At 39.4% G+C, this 19983-nt stretch overlaps 1 protein-coding gene across 1 annotated transcript in view; it reads right to left on the bottom strand.

Annotated features, from left to right (window-relative positions):
- Window positions 1-19983, bottom strand: part of dcc (DCC netrin 1 receptor) — a 239664-nt gene that overhangs the window by 133151 nt on the left and 86530 nt on the right. Inside the window, exon 7 of the mRNA XM_042509652.1 lies at window positions 5442-5601. Coding sequence (XP_042365586.1) covers window positions 5442-5601 — 160 coding nt within the window. The remainder of the gene's footprint in view (window positions 1-5441; window positions 5602-19983) is intronic.

Genomic DNA, 19983 nt, shown 5'->3' with positions numbered 1-19983 from the left:
TGATTACATTACAAGGGAAAACAAGGAAGTGGTCCCAACCGGTCTTATAGGTCAGCAGGCTGGGGTGATGGATGGGTCACAAATTCATAGATTCTCCCGTGTCTTTCCCCAGGAGACGAGTGTTTATAACTGTGAGAGCTTTAACTGAACTTTGAGTCATATCAAGTGTGTCCTCGCCATGTTTCTTTTCCTAAACCAAACCACAGTCATTTTAATTGCGGAATTTTTTGGGGGTCACTACTCTGACAGATGAGATTCAATGGGTTAACCTGACCACCTTAACTGTACGTTAGTTACTTAACTTAACATTAACGATGTAACGTCAATCATAGGGTGCTTATTTGTAGGATACCGACTATTGTGTGTGCATTTTTGTAGGATATCATATGATCCATTCTATGAGGATATGTTGCACTATCACAGAACTGGTGGCCATTAACCTTATTTTACAATCAATGCCAGTGCTTTTTTTGTGTTTTTTTCATGTTATCTCCAGATGGACACTACAGTACAGTTAAGGTTAAGGATAGATTGTCGATATGCTATAAAGTTAGTTTTAACAGGATGGAAACTCTGATTTACACTGCAAGAAAGGGCAGAAATACCACTTGCCTATCCGATGTCTCGACCACCACACCTTCACTTTGTGCCAACATTTTGGACACACTACTTCCTGCGTTGGTGCTGGATGTAAATTTTGAGCCGCAGATCTGTCAAATATGGATAGATAATAATATGATAGAGAAGCGAGCAGCCACTGTCAGAGGGCTCTGGTGTCTTGGCCTGCTGAGAGGAGTTTTATCTACAGTCATTAAAATCCGCAGAGGCCGAGTCTGATGCAAACCAACAGCTGTTCCAGGTTTTATGTTAATATGTTTGAACTACTCTACTGTCAGGCGGTAGGCGACATGTACACCTGTGTAGCACCTGTGCACCTTTGTAGAGTGTCAGCATCTGTCTATAAGAACACGTGTTTTCATTTGACTGCTAACTGGATCCAGAGTGCCAGTATCTGGTGCGGTTTATACACACTTTATCACTAACAATAAGGCTATTGCTATTACTGCTGGTTGCCATGTAGCTGTTGCCATGTGTGAAATCGCTCCTTGTGATTGGCTGACCCTGTTTCAGGTGAAGATCAGAGAAAATCAACCTTGAAGCGACTAAAATACAAGCCAACCTTGTGTGTGTTCTGCTCCATTCAGTGATATGTTTTTATATGCTAAATTCCAAATCATTTAAAATTACATAAATCATTTCCCATAAAAACAGGCCTAGACGAGGTAAAGTACCACTGACACGCAAAATGATGGCAGTATGAGTACGCTAACATATTCTGAAAACAATAATAAGCAATGTGACTTGCCAAGCTACGCCATGTAGGGACTCTGCCAAAAGCCTCTAAATAGGAAGTCAAAACTCATCTTTTCGTCCACGTAATTCTTTCTGCTTCCCTTCTTTTTCCATTTTTCTCTCTTGATCTCTCTCACTAATTCTCCATTTTATTTTCAATATATTTCCCGGAAGTCATTACAACTGACAAAAAAATTCATCCCCACTCTGCCATCCTGCCATCTCCCTTTCTCCTATAATCTTTCATTGTTTTCCCTCTACGTCTCTCTCTCCCTACCTCCCTCCCCTCTCGTTTTCTGCGAGTTATTAGCGCTGAAAAATCTCTGTATTTTTCTCTAAGTCATTACAACTGACAAAACCTCGGCCTCTGTTCCCTCTCTGAGTCATTAGGACTGACAGAATCTCTCTGTCGAATCGTTTCATGATGAAACTTCAGTGGCTCTTTTGTCCAGCGTAGCGTTCAGAGCCCTAAAACACTGCGGGCTGGTTAGTCCCTAAGGTAACAAAGCTTAAAAGCCTGGGTGTGGAAGCCTTCAGCTGGAGCCCTGACTGTCAGAGGTTACCATTTAACATCAGCGGGGGACTCGCCAACATGTCACCGAGAGCTTTTTCCACTAAATGTTCAGAGCCACTGTGTGCAGCAGAGCTGTGTGATCAAAGGGGAAAAGTGCTGTCTTGAACTTACTGTTAGTGTGTCCTTTGTACCTTTATGAGTCAACAGCACAGGGCTTCCTGTTAGACAGTGTTGTGGTTCACGCACCTTCAAGTCCATGTCATGTTAGGAGTGAGACTCTAAGGATAGTCTGGTCTAAATTGGAATATTTCAGCAATTACTGAACGGATTGTCATGAAATTTGGGCCAGACATTCATGGTCCTCTGAGGATGAGTCCTAATGACTTTGGTTATCCCCTGAATTTTCCTCTAGTTCTACCGTAAGGTTCACAGTAGGCGGATTTCCATTAACCCTCAATTTGCAAAAATTTGAATTGTCAGTATAAAATACACCTGATGGAAACATGTCGGTTTCAAAAAATTTCCCATTTGTCGCAAAAAAGTTTTTTCGCTTACATGAGGTGGTATTTTAGGTGATTTGAAAAGGCCATAGTTTGCAAAACTGCAATAAAAACACTTTTTTGTCTTTTCTAGGTCACATGATGGTATGGATGTGCTTGTCAGTAGGAACTGGCTCACTCATGATGCAGCAGGAGCTACAAGAGGTGTTGTTGCGTCGCATAACTCTTTAAAAGTTAATCAGATCATCCAGAAGTTTTGAATCCACAATTCCTCTGTGAAATCATGGACTATCACCTCCCAGAAATCCCTTATACGTGCCTACTAAATGTTTGTGCAAATCTGTAATGGAAACCAGCTTATTGTTAGATTATCTCTTGGATAGATTACCATGAATTTATGGTACATACATTCATGTCCCCCTCAGAATGCAGCTCACTCACCAGAAGAAAACTGTAAGTTTCTGCAAACCATGAAAACATAGTACATGCATGCAATGATTTTTTCACGTCTCCTATTGTGTGTACAGTGTGGAGCCCCTTTGACTATAATTAAGCCTGTTGCATCTTTGTATAACCAAGTGTGAAAAATTATGGCTAAAAAAACATGAGATGGTATCACTGTTACATATTGAAGCAGTACAGTTTGCTCAGATTTGATAATTTTCTGAACTTTTCATCCCTAAAACTGATTTTTTTTAATGCCTTCAAAATTTGGCTCCCGATATTTTATGCAAATTTATCGGCAGGAAAAATAGTGGTAGGAGCACCAGGAGCAGAAATAGCAATTGTAAAATCGCAGTGAGACAGGGCAGTCAGCATTTTCTATAAAAGACTCTAAAATGTGGAACACACAGCTGACCGAAATAAAGTAAACACAAGATATTAAGATTTTTAACAAAAGTGTTAAAGGTTGGCTGAAGCAAAATCTACGGTGGCCCTGAAGGCCAATAGCAACAAATATTCCAAAAGCCCAAAATATGTTTCACAAAACACAAATACGTTTCATAAAACACAAATACATTTCACAAAACACAAATACATTTCACAAAACATAAAAACCTTTCACAAAACAAAATAACAAAACACAAATACATTTGGCAAAACACAAAAACATTTCACAAAACATAAAATATATTTCACGAAACCGGAAAGGGTAAGACCATGGTACTTGTCTCTGATTGGACAAACTTGCGCCATTCTCGAACGTAATTTCCGGAGTATGTGTTTACAGCGCGAACAAAGCGGTTATTAAACTTTAATACACACAAGTATGTAAGCTACTAACACTTTGCATAAGTATTTACATTTCATATATGTCAGGATGTCTGTTGATCCCCTGGGGAAAAAATGGTGTTTGTGGTGTCAACACAAAATACTTAAAACGTGAAGCTAAAATGTGTAAGATAACGCATTTACGTTTGATATGCCAATTACAAAGTACAACATTGTTTAGACTCTCAGGTTTCTTGTTTGCCTCTCTTTAAAATAGGCATTTTTGGTGCATTGTTAAAGTAAAACTTAATTAGTGAAATCTTCATACAGTAAACTTCAGACAGCAGCTCACTGGTTATGCTATAAGGGATAGCTGACTTATATTTTAAGCAAAACATTTGGGAAAAAACAAACCTCTGTTTTCTGAAAAGTGACCACCAAGACTTGATACGTTGATTACTCATTGAGGACCTAAACAAATGGCTTCTGGCACTAGCATGATAATCGCTATGATGATGGCGAAGACTGGACTGTACAGCTGCCATAGCCCCGTTCTCGGTCCCACAGTCTGTGCAGAGTCTCATGGGAGCCACACCTACACTTCTGATGCAGTCAATAAAGTTGTTTTTTATCACTTCGGGGTTGTTGTTTTTTTGGTCCACATTTGAGCCACATTATTCTGTGGGAGAGCCCGTCTATACAACCAGATACGGCAAATCCAAAAGGTTTTAATTTGTCATACCCGTCTACATGACACAGGTAGTTCGGACTCATTGAATGGTAAGTGCGACAGATAAACCTGCAATGTTCCCGCAACAGGGTCCGGCATGGATTCAGCTGCCGGAGCATTTTCATGACGGTCTCACGAGTACCATGGTCCCACCCTTTCTGGTTTCGTGAAATGTATTTTGTGATCTGTGAAATGTTTTTGTGTTTTGTGAAATGTATCTGTGTTCTGTAAAATGTATTTTTGTTCTGTGAAATTTATTTGTTTTGTGAAATTTATTTTTGTTTCTGTGAAATGTATTTGTGTTTTGTGAAATGTATTTGTGTTCTGTGAAATGTATTTGTGTTTTGTGAAATATATTTTGCGCTTTTGAAATATTTATTACTATTGGCCTTCAGGGCCACCACAAAAATCAGATACGTGAGCATTTTTAACCTTTTCATGACTTATAGTTGAGTGTTGTAACTGTATGGGCAAAGCCTCTCTTTCTCCTCTTTGCCACTGCATAATGTTTGCAACAATACTCACTTAGCAGCAAAATCTAGGCACCAAAACACCCCCAGAAGTACACCGCACAACACACTGACTAGCCAAAACAAAAAAAAGGCCGCATGAATCTCAATCAAATGAGGTCTCCAGTTGATGACTTGAATCTCCAACTTTTAGGGGGCAGCCCTACCAAAGATCACAGCAGACCATTGTCCAAGACCAACAAAGAACAGAACTGGTTGGTTTTTAGTGAGTAATTTCTAATTTCTTGGCTTTTTTTAGCCACCATATGGGAATGCTTTTGCTGTGTTCCTAAGTGGAAAAGTGCCCCTAAAACAGGGTATTTCAATTCAAAACATGATCTTCTACGAACCATCAAAAACCAAGTGGCTTTTGTGCTTTACCTAACCACAAGTCAACCACAGTGTTGCACCACCAACCCTTCAAAACTTCAGATTGCTGAATACTTTGGCAAAAGACCAAATACCTCATTCAGTAGAAAAACGCAAGCATTCAAAGTCTGAAAAAGTCAAAGATTTGTTGTACCAACCTCCAGGTTGGACACCACTGCCTTAGCGTCAGAATATATGTCTGACCAAATGGAGAACAAAAATTTTAAAAATGAAATTAAATAATTCCATCTTACCTCTCGACTCCGTCCTGGGAGTAATAAATGCCATAGGTCTGCACAGCTCCTCCGGTCTCCTCAGGGGGGCGCCAGCTGAGTCGGACAAATCGGCTGGACACTAGGACAGGGACCAGGTCGCGGGGGGCAGAGGGGAGGGCAACGCCTGGGCTGGGGGACACTGGTGGGGGATCAGAGGAGGAGGAGTAAGTCAAGGGGGTGCCAGAAGGAGCAGGAGGAGGGCGAGGAGGAGGAGCAGGTGTGTGGGTGGGTCTATACTGATTGGGCGTGGCCTCTGTTAACAGTTCATCCAGGGGGAGAGGGAGGGAGGGGAAGAGAGGGAAGGGAGGAGAAGCAGGGACAACCATGGGGGAGGTGGAGGGGAGGTGCAGGAGGCATTGCAACGAAAAAACAAAAGGAGCAGATGAGAAATGAGATGAGCAGATAACGAACGGAAAAGACGTGGAAGAGACAAGAAGGAAGAAAAGGAGGAAGAAGAGTGGTAAAGAAGATCACAGGCAAGAAGAAAAAGCGGCAGAGCATCTGAAGACTCTAGTCATCAATCAACAGATATCAATCATCTGAATGTAAAGACGAGTTCCTCCTCTCATTTAATCATAGCTGAGAATAATGTGGCCATCTGATTAATGACTGACAGCTCAGCCTTGCTGGATTAATTCACACACTCAAGAAGATGTACTTAAAAATTAGGTTTTTGTTCTTTTGAGATGTTGATGTATGAGCTTTTGGAAAAACTACTTTTATAGTGGATTTATATGAACACTTATAACACAGTCTAATCAACATCCTGAGGTTGAGTGTTAATTCCTAAATATGTTACAAGACAATCATGAGAGACACATGGGCTACAACTGCCGAACCCTTGAACTAACATTAACCATCCATCTGTATCTAGATATGATGTCAGATCAAAGGCCTTTCTTTTTTTGTCTGGTGTTTATCAACAAATCTTAGGTCTGCAGGATTGACTCTTATATGTAGGTTTAGCTGGCTGACTTGTAAACAAGAATGTACAGCAGCATCACTTCTGGAGACTCATAAGGGACTATTAGGCTAGAACATGCAAGTTCACATGACAGATGGACAAAGCTGAGATCCTCACGAAATATATGGTCCTTGAAGCTTGTTGATGTTAGGACTACTTGCAAGACCAGGTGGTAAATTGTGGTAGCTAGTGAACTAACTGCTAACACACTGGCCAGCGAGAACATGCTAGCACTAATTAGGCTTATTCACAGTTCTGAGTTTCTAAGGGTTGTCCCAAGTACTATTTTCTGAGCTGCAGAGCTTTGCAATTAATCAACAGCGAATAATCTGAGCTTTGGTCGGCGGGAGTTGGGAGGGGATGACAGACACAGTGGTGTCACCCTGCTCCCAAGAGCTTCACTGTCAGGTGAGTGAGGGAGAGACCCTGCACTTTACGGCTTCACTGTCAGGTGGGGAGACACCATGCACTGTATGGACGAGAGACACCTTGCTCAACAGAGCTTCAGCTCTATGGGCCTCTGACTGCTTGTCAGAGGTTGGGACTCTTTATAGTTTGTAGATAAAGTTAAAAAAAAAAAAAAAAAAAAAAAAAAACTATGACAGTTCTCGCAATACAATAATCTGTGTTCAGTGTTCTAAATTTGTCACTTAAATGTCAATGTGCGTCTGAAATGGGAAGTCCTAATTATGGAAGATATTTAAATTCTCCTGCTCTGTGCTGCAGAACAGCACTCCGGTCGTAGTGGGCTGCGGGGTTGCTTACATGTTTGCGCTCCGGTGCTGGACACACCGATACATAAATGGCTTGACTCAGTCAATAAACCTGTTAATAACCGTTGGGTAAAATGATCATTCCTGTCGTTGTGTGTGTGGCAGGCACGGCAGCAGGATTACAAACACTGAAATTAAATTCCATCCTCCATGAGGAAAAAAAAAATATCCGAAAGCCTGAAAACTGAATACATACCCAATTAGCTAATACACAGACAGCTAAATATTTGGGTACAGCACCATGAGTTTTGGTCAGTTTTACAGTCGAGCTCACAAGATGTCTAAAAGTTCCATATAAATTAGTCTGGAATAGTTTTAAAATTCACAACGATGAACCCCAAAAATTTAAATCTACAAGCTCTGCAAATTACCTGAAAACTTTAAGTAATAGCTTAGCTCTTTGACAAAGTATTTTTGTTTCTAGCTGTTATGACTAATGTTGCTGCAACCTGCATGCGAACAAAATGGCTAATTTTCAGGTCATTTTAGATATAACGAAAAAAACTGATGTTTACAAAACATGTCCTCTCGACTCTAACACCACAACCCTTCAAAACTTTGATTAATCCTGAACATTTCTTAACAATGCTTTGATGTCCCAAACAAGTATTCAGGACAGTCCGAATAATCTAATTTAATAAAGATCATCCAAGTGGGAGGTAAAGTTTTCTGAGCTGGCAAGCTTCTATCGGTTGGAATAATATGACCTCAATTATCAAAGTCATAAGCCTGGTTGCTTTTGGAAAATATGTTTACAAAACCTTTTCAAAATACATATTTGTATCACCCACTCGAGTTTCACAACATTCAAACTATTCCTCTATATTGGAGAAGTTTCTATTCAAATAAAAGTGGATGGTGCAACACAGCTAACAAGCTATGGTAGCTCCCTTTACTATGGACTCTTCGTTCCCTCAAAGGTCAGCACTGTCAACACAGCACTTAGTCCGTGGGTGCAAATTAAATTAACTGATTTTGCTGCAATTTTTTACTATTTTGGATGGTGTGAACCAGACCTTTATTGTAAAAGGTAATCAGAATCTTTGGAGAGGAACTAGTACAAGCTCGACTTCCACAATGACCATCGTCTTGCATGTTGTATAGGCTCCTTGAGAGTCTCCCGATGGGCTCAACTTATTTCTCCTTTGCAGAGGAAGGGCTTAGCTTTTTGACAGCTTAACATAACTAGATGAAATGGAGTTAGGTGACCTTTTGACTTGTTGGGTGGATCATTTTATCAAGACTGTGCCATGCAAATGCCAAACCTGTACTAACGTGTTGTTCAGGATCAAGTTGTTGTTCTTACTTAAACCTATGATAAGTAATGCACTATGATTCATATATAATCCATTTTATTCAGTTACAAGAGGTTGCGATCATCTAATCTATGAAATGCAGGCTGTCCAGCCACAGCACAAACTGTCATTATTTCCAATCAAAGGCGAAGCAGGCGTGTTATGCGAGTGATAATGGAAAGGCAAACCCCTTTTATGTGGGAGCGTCCATGTATGAGGGATTTCTGGGAGGTGATAGTCCACAATTTCACAGAGGAATGTGGATTCAAAACTTCCAGATGATCTGTTCAACTTTTGAAGAGTTATGTGATGCAATAATAGCTCTTGTAGCGCCTGCTGCATCATGCTCGAGGGAGCCAGTTCCTACTGACAAGCACATAGCCATAGCATCATGTGACCTACAAAAAGCCAAAAAAGGGTTTCCATTGCAGTTTTGTGAAGTATGGCTTTTTTGAATTACCTGAAATACTACCTTTCGAAACTTTTTTGCAATAATTGAGGTTTTTAGAAATTGACATGTTTCCATTAGGCGAATTTTATATTCCCAATTTAAATTTGTGCAACTTGAGGGTCAATGGAAACGCACCTATTGTTGTTGTCCCATGTGAAACAAGAAGTCAGCCTTGATTTATTTTTAAGTTTCCTATATACATAATGTCATGTTATCATGTAATTGTGCGTCATCACGTTATGTGAAGTACCTAAAGTGACAATGGCCAGTTTTGATAATTTTCCTGAAACTAACCTAACCAGTTGAGGCACTAATTTGTAAGATACCATATGAACCGAGTGCATTACTTTTCATAAATTATTATAGAATCCATTGCATAAGAATATGTTTTCCTGATCTATTTGTCACATCCAAATTATTATGATAGGGTCACTGGCACATCTTTGAACCGCATCAATTTTTCATTTGTCTGAACTACACATCACATCTCTAAACTATACAATATGTAAACTGGCAGCTCCAGGTCAGAGTGTCAAAGAACAGTGATAAAGTGTTGTGCTTTGATCAATATGAAAATGTTTTTCTAAATATGTAGATTTTTTTCTAGTACTTAAAATACTGATGTAACAAAAATATGAATGAAAATGGAACAAAATGAAAAATGACAGTCTCTAACCTCCATGCTGATTAATACTTAAATCACTTTTATGCTTGCTTTGTACAGTTTACAACAGTTGTGTTGTTGATTTCTTTTCTTATATAGGATCATGTGAAACTTGGATATCTGTATCAATCACCGCTTTACATTTTTTTAACAAGAATATGCCTTAATTCCAGTATCTGAAACATCACAACTTTGTATTCAGTGTTTTGAAGGCTCAAATCTCAAATCTACAGACTTCTTGTTCTCCAGCTGTGTACTTTGACTAAAAAAGGTCTCGGGATTGACATTCAATTTGACCAATGGCAAAACATTGATGTGGTGCTCGAGTGTTGTTGAATGGTATAAATACTCTTGTTTCTAAAGGTTTATTTTCCTGCCACTTGAGTTTTTTACACCCACACTGAACAGTTCCTTTTCTTCTTTCCTTTGTTTAGTCCCTGCCTGCATTCTTTGCTTCATTGTCTTTTAAGAACTGCTTTGACAGATGCAACTGATGGTGCATGCAATCAATAAGAGCACAGCTTCGAAAAGCCTTTAGAGAGAAGTGAAACAGTCGGAAAAGCGTAGGCCATTCTTAATATTTAATACAAGTATGAATCTTTTTTATCAGTTCCAACTTGGAAACTCAAGAGTCCAACCTTGCAAGAATGCACGATTTGCACCTGGGACAACATCATTCAATATTAAACTACTGACAAATCTGTACACCTGAAACATGGATCCCCTGGCGTATTCCAGCAGCTGAATCTGGATACGTTTTTCCATCTCTGTATAGTGTGTTACCAAAAAGAATAAATCAAATATCATATATCAAACAATTTCCACTGAAGTGTGGTGAGATCTAGACATGTAAGCTCGTTCCTATCCTATTAGATGCTGAGAAAACTTGCTGTCATGCTGTCATTTCAAATCAGTAAGATTATTGCAATGGTTTTTTTTTTACTGGCCTTCTGAAACAGTTAATTGAGAAATGTCAACTTTTGCCACAAGACTTAACCAAAACAAGGATGAGAGCGTATTACCCCAGTTTTGGTGATATTCTTCAGGCTCATAGTATCTTTTAGAATAGATTTTTTGGTTCTTTAACCTCTTTTTAAAGCCTTTTAATGGATTTAGAATGGCTTGCATTACAGACTCTCTGTTGCTCTATGGTCCGTGTACTTGGCGGCCAATGAATTTTCATTTTGAAATGAGAAAACCAAAATTGGTAACAAGCTGTAACAAATAGAAAATGACAAAAACGATCCGACAAAAAATCTGTTATCTGATTTTCTTTGATGTACATATAAATGGAAACTGAGAATTAAAATAAGTGTGTGGAAATTAGTTTCTCAATTTTACATTGTTTTTCCTGTTGTGACCCGGAAACTATCAATGCCGTTATACCTGGAAGTCAGGAGCACTGATTGGCTGATTGATGAAAGACATACAAGTCTGTTTATATATACCATATATACCGCTATTGATGGTCGTATCAGTTATGTTATTGCATAAGTTATTCTGGGTGGATCACACGTTGCCCACAGCGAACGCCACATTACATGCCAACACTTCTGTCTGTATGTGTAACTTACAGGCTGTATGAAATCAAACAGCTTTCAGATCCACTTGACAGGTCCCTTTGTACATCTGTAAATACCTTTAAAAGACCAGTGCAACAAATAAAATGCAATCTTCAACTTGCCAAAAAGTGATTGCAGCTGCTATTTTGTTACTGAAAGGTTATTTCTGCCTCAAAATGACCGGATTTAATTCTTGGGGACTGTATTTGACTAATTGTAATTGCTCCAGTCATTTCTACCTGTGTAAATACCTTTAATACAATGCATAAAATGCAATTTTCAACTTGCAAAAAAATTGATTGCAGCTGCTATCTTGTCACTGAAATGTTGTTTCTGCCTAATAATCTACCTGATATTATTCATAGTGAATATATTTGACAGACTGTAGCTCACCCAGTCCTCTTTTACCTGTTTAAATACCTTTAAACGACCAATGCAACAAATAAAATGCCATTTTCAACTTGCCAAAAAGTGATTGCAGCTGTTATCTTGACACAGAAAGGTTGTTTCTGCCTCAAAATGACTGCATTTCATCTAGAGTGAATATATTTGACAGATTATATAGCCCACTCAGTCCCTTTTAATCTGAGGCAATACTTTTAAAAGACCAATGCAACAAATAAAATGCAATTTTTAACTTGCCAAAAAGTGATTGCAGCTGCTATCTTGTTACTGAAAGGTTGTTTCTGCCTCAAAATTCTTAATTCTTGGAGGTTGTTTTTGACTAACTGTAATAACTCCAGTCATTTTTAACCATGTAAAAACCTTTAAATGGCCAATGCAATACATAAAATGTAATTTTCAAGTTGCCAAAGATTCTGTCCTCAATAAAATGTGCCCAATATAAACAATTCCAGGTAGTTGTACTATTATTAGCTGAACAAGGATTTTGAATTGCAACAGTAATACTTGGGTCTTTATTGACTACAGTTCACACAGGAACACAAGTATCGAGGAGGACGCAGCTTGAGAAAGGCCAGGAGTTCCCTCGGAGAGTGTATGTGTGATCGGCAGAGTAACAGCAGTTTTTGCTTTTAAGTTGCCACCAATTATACTGCTGTAGAGAACAGTCCCTGAGGCTGAACACAGCAATAATAAATGTGCCACACACACACACACACACACACACACGCACACGCACACACACACACACACAGACAGGAAAATTCTACAGCTCATGAGTTTTCTTACATTTTAGTGCTGAGTCAATGATGAGGGGAAATTATGGGAACACATCATTATAAATAAAACATAAAAAGCCCCAACTGATCATCTACAACCAAACTGACACCATCACCTGTCCTCACAACTCCTTCTCCCCTTCACCTCGTCATCATAAACTGAGAAAAATCAAATCTATTCCTGGGGTCAAAGGTTGTAACTCTCCACAGAGTCTTAAAATGCTTTTGTTTGTATGTACATGTCAATAAAGCTCAACTGAACGCACACACTTTGCACTTTATGATGAGATGAAAAGAAAGATAAAGAGGAAAAGGACAAAGAGAGTGAGAAAGACAAAGAGGACAACATAAAGAAAGAAACCAGAATTACCGCCTGGCGGTTGTGTGCCTCCACGTACCAGTGAAGTTGCAATTACGATTTTACAGCCATGTCTGTGAAATGAATGCTTCACACACATCTAGCCCCCGGCAGTACGGAAGATGTATACAATCAACACAGTTTCAAGGTGGGAACTCAAGATCAATGTTACCAATTCAGTGTCTGACCAAATGTCTTTGCTTCAGTTCCTTAGATATGATGCTGAATAGTAGCCAGAAAAGTGTTTTTGACAAACATTACAATATCACAGTGATAAGAGTTAAAAAATGTCAGCATTTCATCATTTTATCCAAAGTGGCCTTGACCTTTGACCACCACATTCTAATCAGTTTGTTTTTGAGTTTAAGTGGACGTTTGTGTCAACTTTGAAGAAATTTCCTCAAGGTATTCTTGAGATATCATGTCAAAAAGAAGATGTAGGGTCATATTGATCTTGACCTTTGACCAACAAAATCTAACCACTGTTAAGTTCAAGTGGACGTTTGTGTCCAATTTAAAAAAAAAAAAAAATCTCAAGGTGATTTTGAGCTATCAGGTTCAAAAGAATGGGGCAGACAGATGGACAACCCAAAAGAAATGCCTGTGGTCATGGTTATTGCCAGTGTGGAGCCTCAAGGTACTAATGCTACTGCATTCACAAAAAATGAGACGGACATAAGGTTGCATTAACTTTGACCTTTGATCACCAAAATGTAATCAGTTCTTTGTTGACTCCAAGTAAAAAGTTCTGCCAATATTGATCAAATTCCTTAAAGCTTTGCTGTGATTTAGCATTCACAAGAACGCCATGGCTATCACTGGCATTGAGGCATAAAGAAGAGGAGGAGTATGAAAGCAAGTATGAAAGAAAGAAAACAAAGAGGCATAGATGAGAAAGAAAATAAATGATATGATAAAAGGAGGAAACAGAAAAGAAGAAAAATGTAAGAAGATGAGCGAAAAGAAGATTCAGGAGGAAGATGGGTCGGGGGAAAGAGAGAGAGACAGGGCGAGATGAATGAAGAAAAACAGGAGAAAGGTGAGGAAGTGGAGGAAGACGCTCCTGGATGGAAACAGAGGAGTGTTAACACACCTCCTCTCGTCTCTGTGAGATGAGATTTTAGGGTGTGAAGGGCGGATTCGTTCCTGCTTGGTGACCCAGCCCAAGAACCGAGTCGGCGCTGAGCAGTAAAGCGTCACTCTCTGCCGAAAATAGACGGGTAGGCTAAATAATAGAGTCAGACACCACAGAAGAAGAGCTGGAAAACAATCTGAATAAGTGCTGAAAATAACACTGCAGCCTGCCCGACGACCAATGATACCTGCATGCACGCTCACACACACGCGCATGCACACACACAAAGCCTCCATGTTTTTTCCATCATCCACCAAGCTGTTCTGCATTTATATTGTTTCTGCTGCCTGAATGATCTTTAGGGGAGTTTGGTTTCAGCTCTGAGGTTTCAACAAGAGATGGGTTTTTGTGTGTGTCTGTTATTAAAAAAAAAAAAAAAAACTGCACCAGAGAATTTTATCTTCTGCATAAATGGACAAAACACAGTGTACTAAATTTCTTCTGACGATCAAAATATGTCCACATTATCTCTAGATTGAGACACAAAAACAAGTAGATTCACGTGCTATAATGCTTTCTGTTTTGTTTTTTTTTTAAAAAAGGTTCTTCTAAGTTCTAAAATTACATTTACACATGTAAGACATTTCAAAAGTTTGGAATCAGCTATTATATTGATGTATTCCTTCGTTCCCTCAATAATTTCTACTTCAAGAGAGATAAAAACTGTAGAAGCCAGACTAAAAATGTATTATTTATTTTTGAAATAGTATAGTTGTGGCCTCAAAAGAATGATTAAATGACTAAATTTCCATTTAGTCGCTGTCCCCACAGTGTTGCATGACAAGGGAGAATACTGTTGGAATTAGATTTTGAATTTGTTATCCAGTCTAAATAGATAGTCCTCAGTACAACTGGCTGTAAATATTGAGTTCTTCTTTTTGCTTTGAGTCAACTCAGTGGTTAGATTGAATTGGTTGAAACTGTAATTTGTCAGTCAATTGTTTGAATAAGAGCCTTGCTAAAACAACACATTGCCCGTTGAATTCAGCTTGTTACAGGCATTACTGTGCACTTGACGTTGAGGCAGAAACCTTTCCTATCATATCTGCACACATTTTGATTCCAAGGTTCATTTGTATTATCAGTGACTGCTGACTTCTTTTATTATTGTACTGTTGCTCAGAGCGGTCTTTCTGCCCTTTCATTGTCAGTCTGGTTGAACTATTGTATAGCGTTTTGTTGTCCACGTACAAAAAAAACCCTCTTCTTACATAATAGCACCTTTTTGTAACAAGGATTTCTACAACCTCAAAGCATAAAAGATAATATAAAAATATAGATAGTCCTCTCAGCCATCTGACTTACTTAATCAAGCCTTTGTGGCAGGCAATGCAACCCAGGAGTTACTGCCGCCACTGACTGCTTCTCCTTAATGTTAACACCTACTTTTTCTGTCCACTGCTGCTATCGACAATGCTGCTGATAACCTCTACTACAATTACTAAGGACTGTTGGTATTCAATCCTGCTACTGTTAATTCTGCAAACTACTGCTACTAGTGCAAACTGCTACTGCTGCTAACTGCTACTAATGCCGCTGCTGACCAATACTGCTGCAAACTGCTACTTCTGTTCACTGCGGCAAACTTCTATTGCAGCTGCTGCTAACTGCTACTACTGCTGATAACTTTTACAGCTGCTGCTGCAAACTATCACTACTGCTACTACTGTTGCTAACTGACACTACTGCTGCTAACTGTTACTACTGCTGCTACCTGCTACTACTGGTACTACTTACTAATGCTGCAAACTGCTACTACTGCTGCTAACTGTTACTCCCACTGCAAACTGCTACTACTGGTGCTATTTGCTAATACTGCTGCTGCTTGCCATTACCAGTGCTGATCACTGCTGCTGCTGCATGTCATTGCAACTGCAAGGACACTGTCTCTAAATACTGTAACTTGATGTTGAGAACTATCGCTGCGGTCAACTTTTGCTGATACCTACTACTGGTGCAACTGCTGACTGATAACTAACTACTATTGTTGCTGGTGTTCTATGCTGTTGATATTGTTCGAAGCAACTGCACCTTATGGTGGCTGCTGATTTGTAATATGCTGTCACAAGACAGTTTTTACTATTTAGTCTTACTGTCTGAATGCTGTTATTGCATGCTGAATGCTAACCGATAGCAGTTAGTATTCTGAATAAGAGGTGGCAGGGTCTCTTCTGTTGTACAAGTGAAAAGAAATCAAGTTAAACTTTGCCTACACTGCAGGGCTTAAATACACCATTGCATAGCGGTACTAATGCAGTATAAATACATTAAGGAGAACGTCAGATATGTAGAGCATCTATAGACCAAATCTCTTTCTCCCCTTATCATTTTGCCTATAAATATTCTCCATATCTCCCTCTCCCTCACCATCTTTCTCTTTTTTAACCTCTATTTATGCAGAAGAAGACTGCTGAGCTTGGTCGCTTGCTTCAGCGTCACTCTGCTTCACATTCACACTGCCTCTCCCTCTCTCTTTCTCTCTCTCTCTCTCTCTCTCTCTCTCTCTCTCTCTGTGCACTCAATTTCAGGGCTCATTTCAGCCAGCTGCCGTTAAAAACGTCTGTACTGCACACACACACACACACACACACACACACACACACACACACACACACATGCACACACACACACACACACACACACACACACACTTCTCTCTGCCCTCTAGTTTTAAATTCCTCTAAAATGGATATTTATTCCTGTAAATCTCCACCACTGGGTGAGTGAGTAAAATCTCTAAGATCTTGAGTGTGTGTGTTTGTGTGTGTTTGACCTAAGTGACCTGAAGTTGGAAAATGACTTTAATGGATGGAAAGTTGAAAAAAGCAGATATTCGCACAGAAAAAAAGTAGCTACTACAGGTTGAATAGAGTACACAGCACTGTAATCACAAAGCACCTTTTTCACCACTTGGGTTCTACTGTATATATTTTGTATTTCACATGACTTTAAGTTTAACACTGATATTTTTTCTTACAGTCAACAAATTCCATGTACAGATAAAACCAACTATGAATTGGTCTACTAGCACCAAATGTGGATTAATCCGCTGCTGAAAATAGTCCCAGACAGAAGCATCTCTTATTTAACTGTCGTTTGCTAAAAACTGCAGGGCCCAAACATTTTAGGCAATGATTGCCTTTTTGAACAATAAAGCAGTTTTTTCTTAAAGAGACACGTGCAATTTCAACCAGATTTGCATTTTAACAGGGCAGTGTGTGTAGATGAACTGTGGTAAACCTCCCTCCATCTAACCAGTGCTGAGATGCTTCCCTACCACTGGAGTTCTGCTGGATGTTGCAGGCTCAGGGCTGTTGCTTGAACTACAGGCTGTACTTCCAAATTTTCCTATTTTACTGCACTCTTTCAAACTCAGACCAAACTGATAAAACAGTAAAACTAAACAGCACTGATTAAATATAAACCAAGATTCTGTTGCTGAGTTGTCTATTTCTCACCTCAAATGTTTTTTGAAAGATGATTTACTTTACCGTTTAGTTATAATACAACATTGTTTGTAACTAGCTGGCCGCCACTGTGTAAAATGGACTAGTTTGCATAATGTCACCGACCAGTGTGGAGCATTTATTGGTATAATGCGGCGCAGCGCATTCTGGTCATTGCAGGTTTTCTGTCTCTTGAGCAAAAGCGTCTTTTCTCTCTGTTTTCTCTGGTCATGTAGCACCAATTTCAGATGCATTGCATCTTCCTGGTGCATAGTCATCAGGAAGACTTTCGAACAGACACTCGTTATCTAACTCTGACACACGATGAGTTAAATGTCATACACTTGCCAACGGTCAACAATGTCAAACAGGGAAAGAATTACCTCGAGTCAGTATCACTGTATCACGATTTCTTAACACAATATGTTCTAGAAAACTAACAATTTAATATATATATATATATGAAAGATGCACTTCATTACACTGTATTATTGCATTCCTAATACGAGGTGTGAGCTGGGTCCTACATGAGTTGCTGTGCAATCCAGAGTCCGGACTTTGGGAACGTCTGAGTCTCTCTCTGTAATGGATGCACATGGACAAAACTGATATCCATCTTCTGTGACTCTGAGAAACTCCGAAACCAAAGATTAACCTAAAAATCGGACTGTTCTTTGACTGGCCCAGAGGCTCTGCCAGCCATGTGTCTGTGTGTGTTTTCTAATTTGCTGTGAAAGCTCTGTGTGTGCCTGTAGTTTTAAAGCTGCTCATGACAGTGTGTGTCTGTGTTTGCAGTAATTCACTGTGAAAGCAGTGAGTGTGTGTGGAGGAGAGAGTGTGTCTGTGTATACATTAATTTACCCTGAAAGCTGTGTGTGCTGTGGGTGTTGTGCGCTACCAGTTACACACTGTGAAAGCTGTGTGTGTGTGTGTGTGTGTGTGTGTGTGTGTGTGTGTAATTTCCAGTAAAAGCTCTGTGTTACAGTACAAGTAATTCCAGGGGGTTATGTTGTGTAATGTGGCATTCCCTTTGTCTAGAGCTCTGATGTTTTTTTTTCTGTGAAGCAGGAAACACAGGTCACACGATGAACTTTGAGACCGTCATCAGTGCCAAAAAACCCAACACACCCTGAGGTGACCTCAGAGAGCTGACCCAACAGCCTGTTCAGTCTGCAATAATCAGTGGTTCTGAGTAATAATCCAAGCTGAGTCCAATGCCACGACAAGTTACTTTAACCTAAATACATGCCAGACTGTTGTTAACACACTACTGTTTCCTTCAGATCACACCTATGCTGACATCCGCCACAACATATCACACTAGAACTCCAAAATTTTAGTGCACAGTACAGAGATTTAAGTTTCAAGAATAAAAAACAGGCAAAACAATCTCCTAAATGAATGGCAACTGAATAATATGAATTTGCAATAGCATATATACTGAGAAGTCTGAACGAATCTGAAGAACATTCACTCGCAATTTATTTCATTTTCCTACAATTTCTGCTTGTTCCAACTAAAGCATCAAGAATATTTTTATGTTTAAGCCAATTAAAAATGCAGTATTGTTTTATCTTGAGATCTCAAGTTAATTATGCCAATATATTGGTAAAACACAGTTTTGTTATCTTGTGATCTTAAGTAAATTATCCCGCTATTTTGGGAAGACGGAGGGAAAAAATGTATGAATGTATGGTCGCTTTGGACTCCCGTAGAAATGAATATTAGGTTCAAAACCACTGTTTTTTCGGGGTTTTTTTTTTTTTCCTTTAAAGGTGGTCGCCCTATCAGATTAGGTGATCAGCTATTCTTTGAATCCTTCCTGAAGTTTCCTCTACAGGTAGAGCAAGAGGTTATTAAATGAATCAATCAATCAATCTGATGACTGAATGGAACCAGTTGATGTTCAGACGTGTTTCTGTGGACTAAAGAGTGAATAAATGTGAAACTCACATGAAGGAGTTTTTGCTGCCTGGTGTCCCAGAGTGTAACGAGTCTGTGAAACCAGATTTATCCGGCTTTATCTCACCTCCTCTCATGTTTTTGCCTCAAACTCTCTCTATCTCAGCCTGCTACCAGATGTGAAGCTTTCCCGTCTTATCTCACTCTACATTTTAATACCTCATGTTTTCAATGGCTTTACTACAAAATCATGGACTGACAGCGCAAGATAAAAATGAAACATAGCAGGGAGTCGAAGTTCTCGGTTGATTTGATCAAACTTTTGCAGAAATGTTAAATTTGTCCTCTGACAGAGACTATTTCATATTCAGTGTTGGATTTAGAGAAAAAAGGAATGCATCATGTGCAGATCTGTCAGCAAGGTGTGCATCAGACTAGACTGACAGATCCAGTGTGGAGGATTGGGGGGGGGGGTTGCGTTGGCAGAAATGGAATATGATTATCATAATTAGGTTTACATTAGTGTATAATCACCTGAAACTAAGAGTCACTGTGTATTTTTTGCTCAAAATCAGCCGCTTATATCTACATAGGGAGCAGGTCCTTCTCTATGAAGCCTGCTGTGTTGCACCGCCATGTTACTACAGAAGCAAACACTGGCTCTTGAGCGGGCCTTTCATGTTGTTTTATCTGACCTGTAGGCTACCATAGGTTCTACTGCACATTTGGAAAAGGAGGGATGTCCGGGGGGAAACTCAGGGGCCATTTACACAGCAACAGGTCTTACATT

This window comes from Plectropomus leopardus, chromosome 20 (assembly GCF_008729295.1).
Source record: "Plectropomus leopardus isolate mb chromosome 20, YSFRI_Pleo_2.0, whole genome shotgun sequence".
NCBI classification, from domain to species: domain Eukaryota; kingdom Metazoa; phylum Chordata; class Actinopteri; order Perciformes; family Serranidae; genus Plectropomus; species Plectropomus leopardus.
The sequence above is the reverse complement of the archived record's forward strand: the minus strand, read 5'-3'. Positions and strand labels throughout refer to the sequence as shown.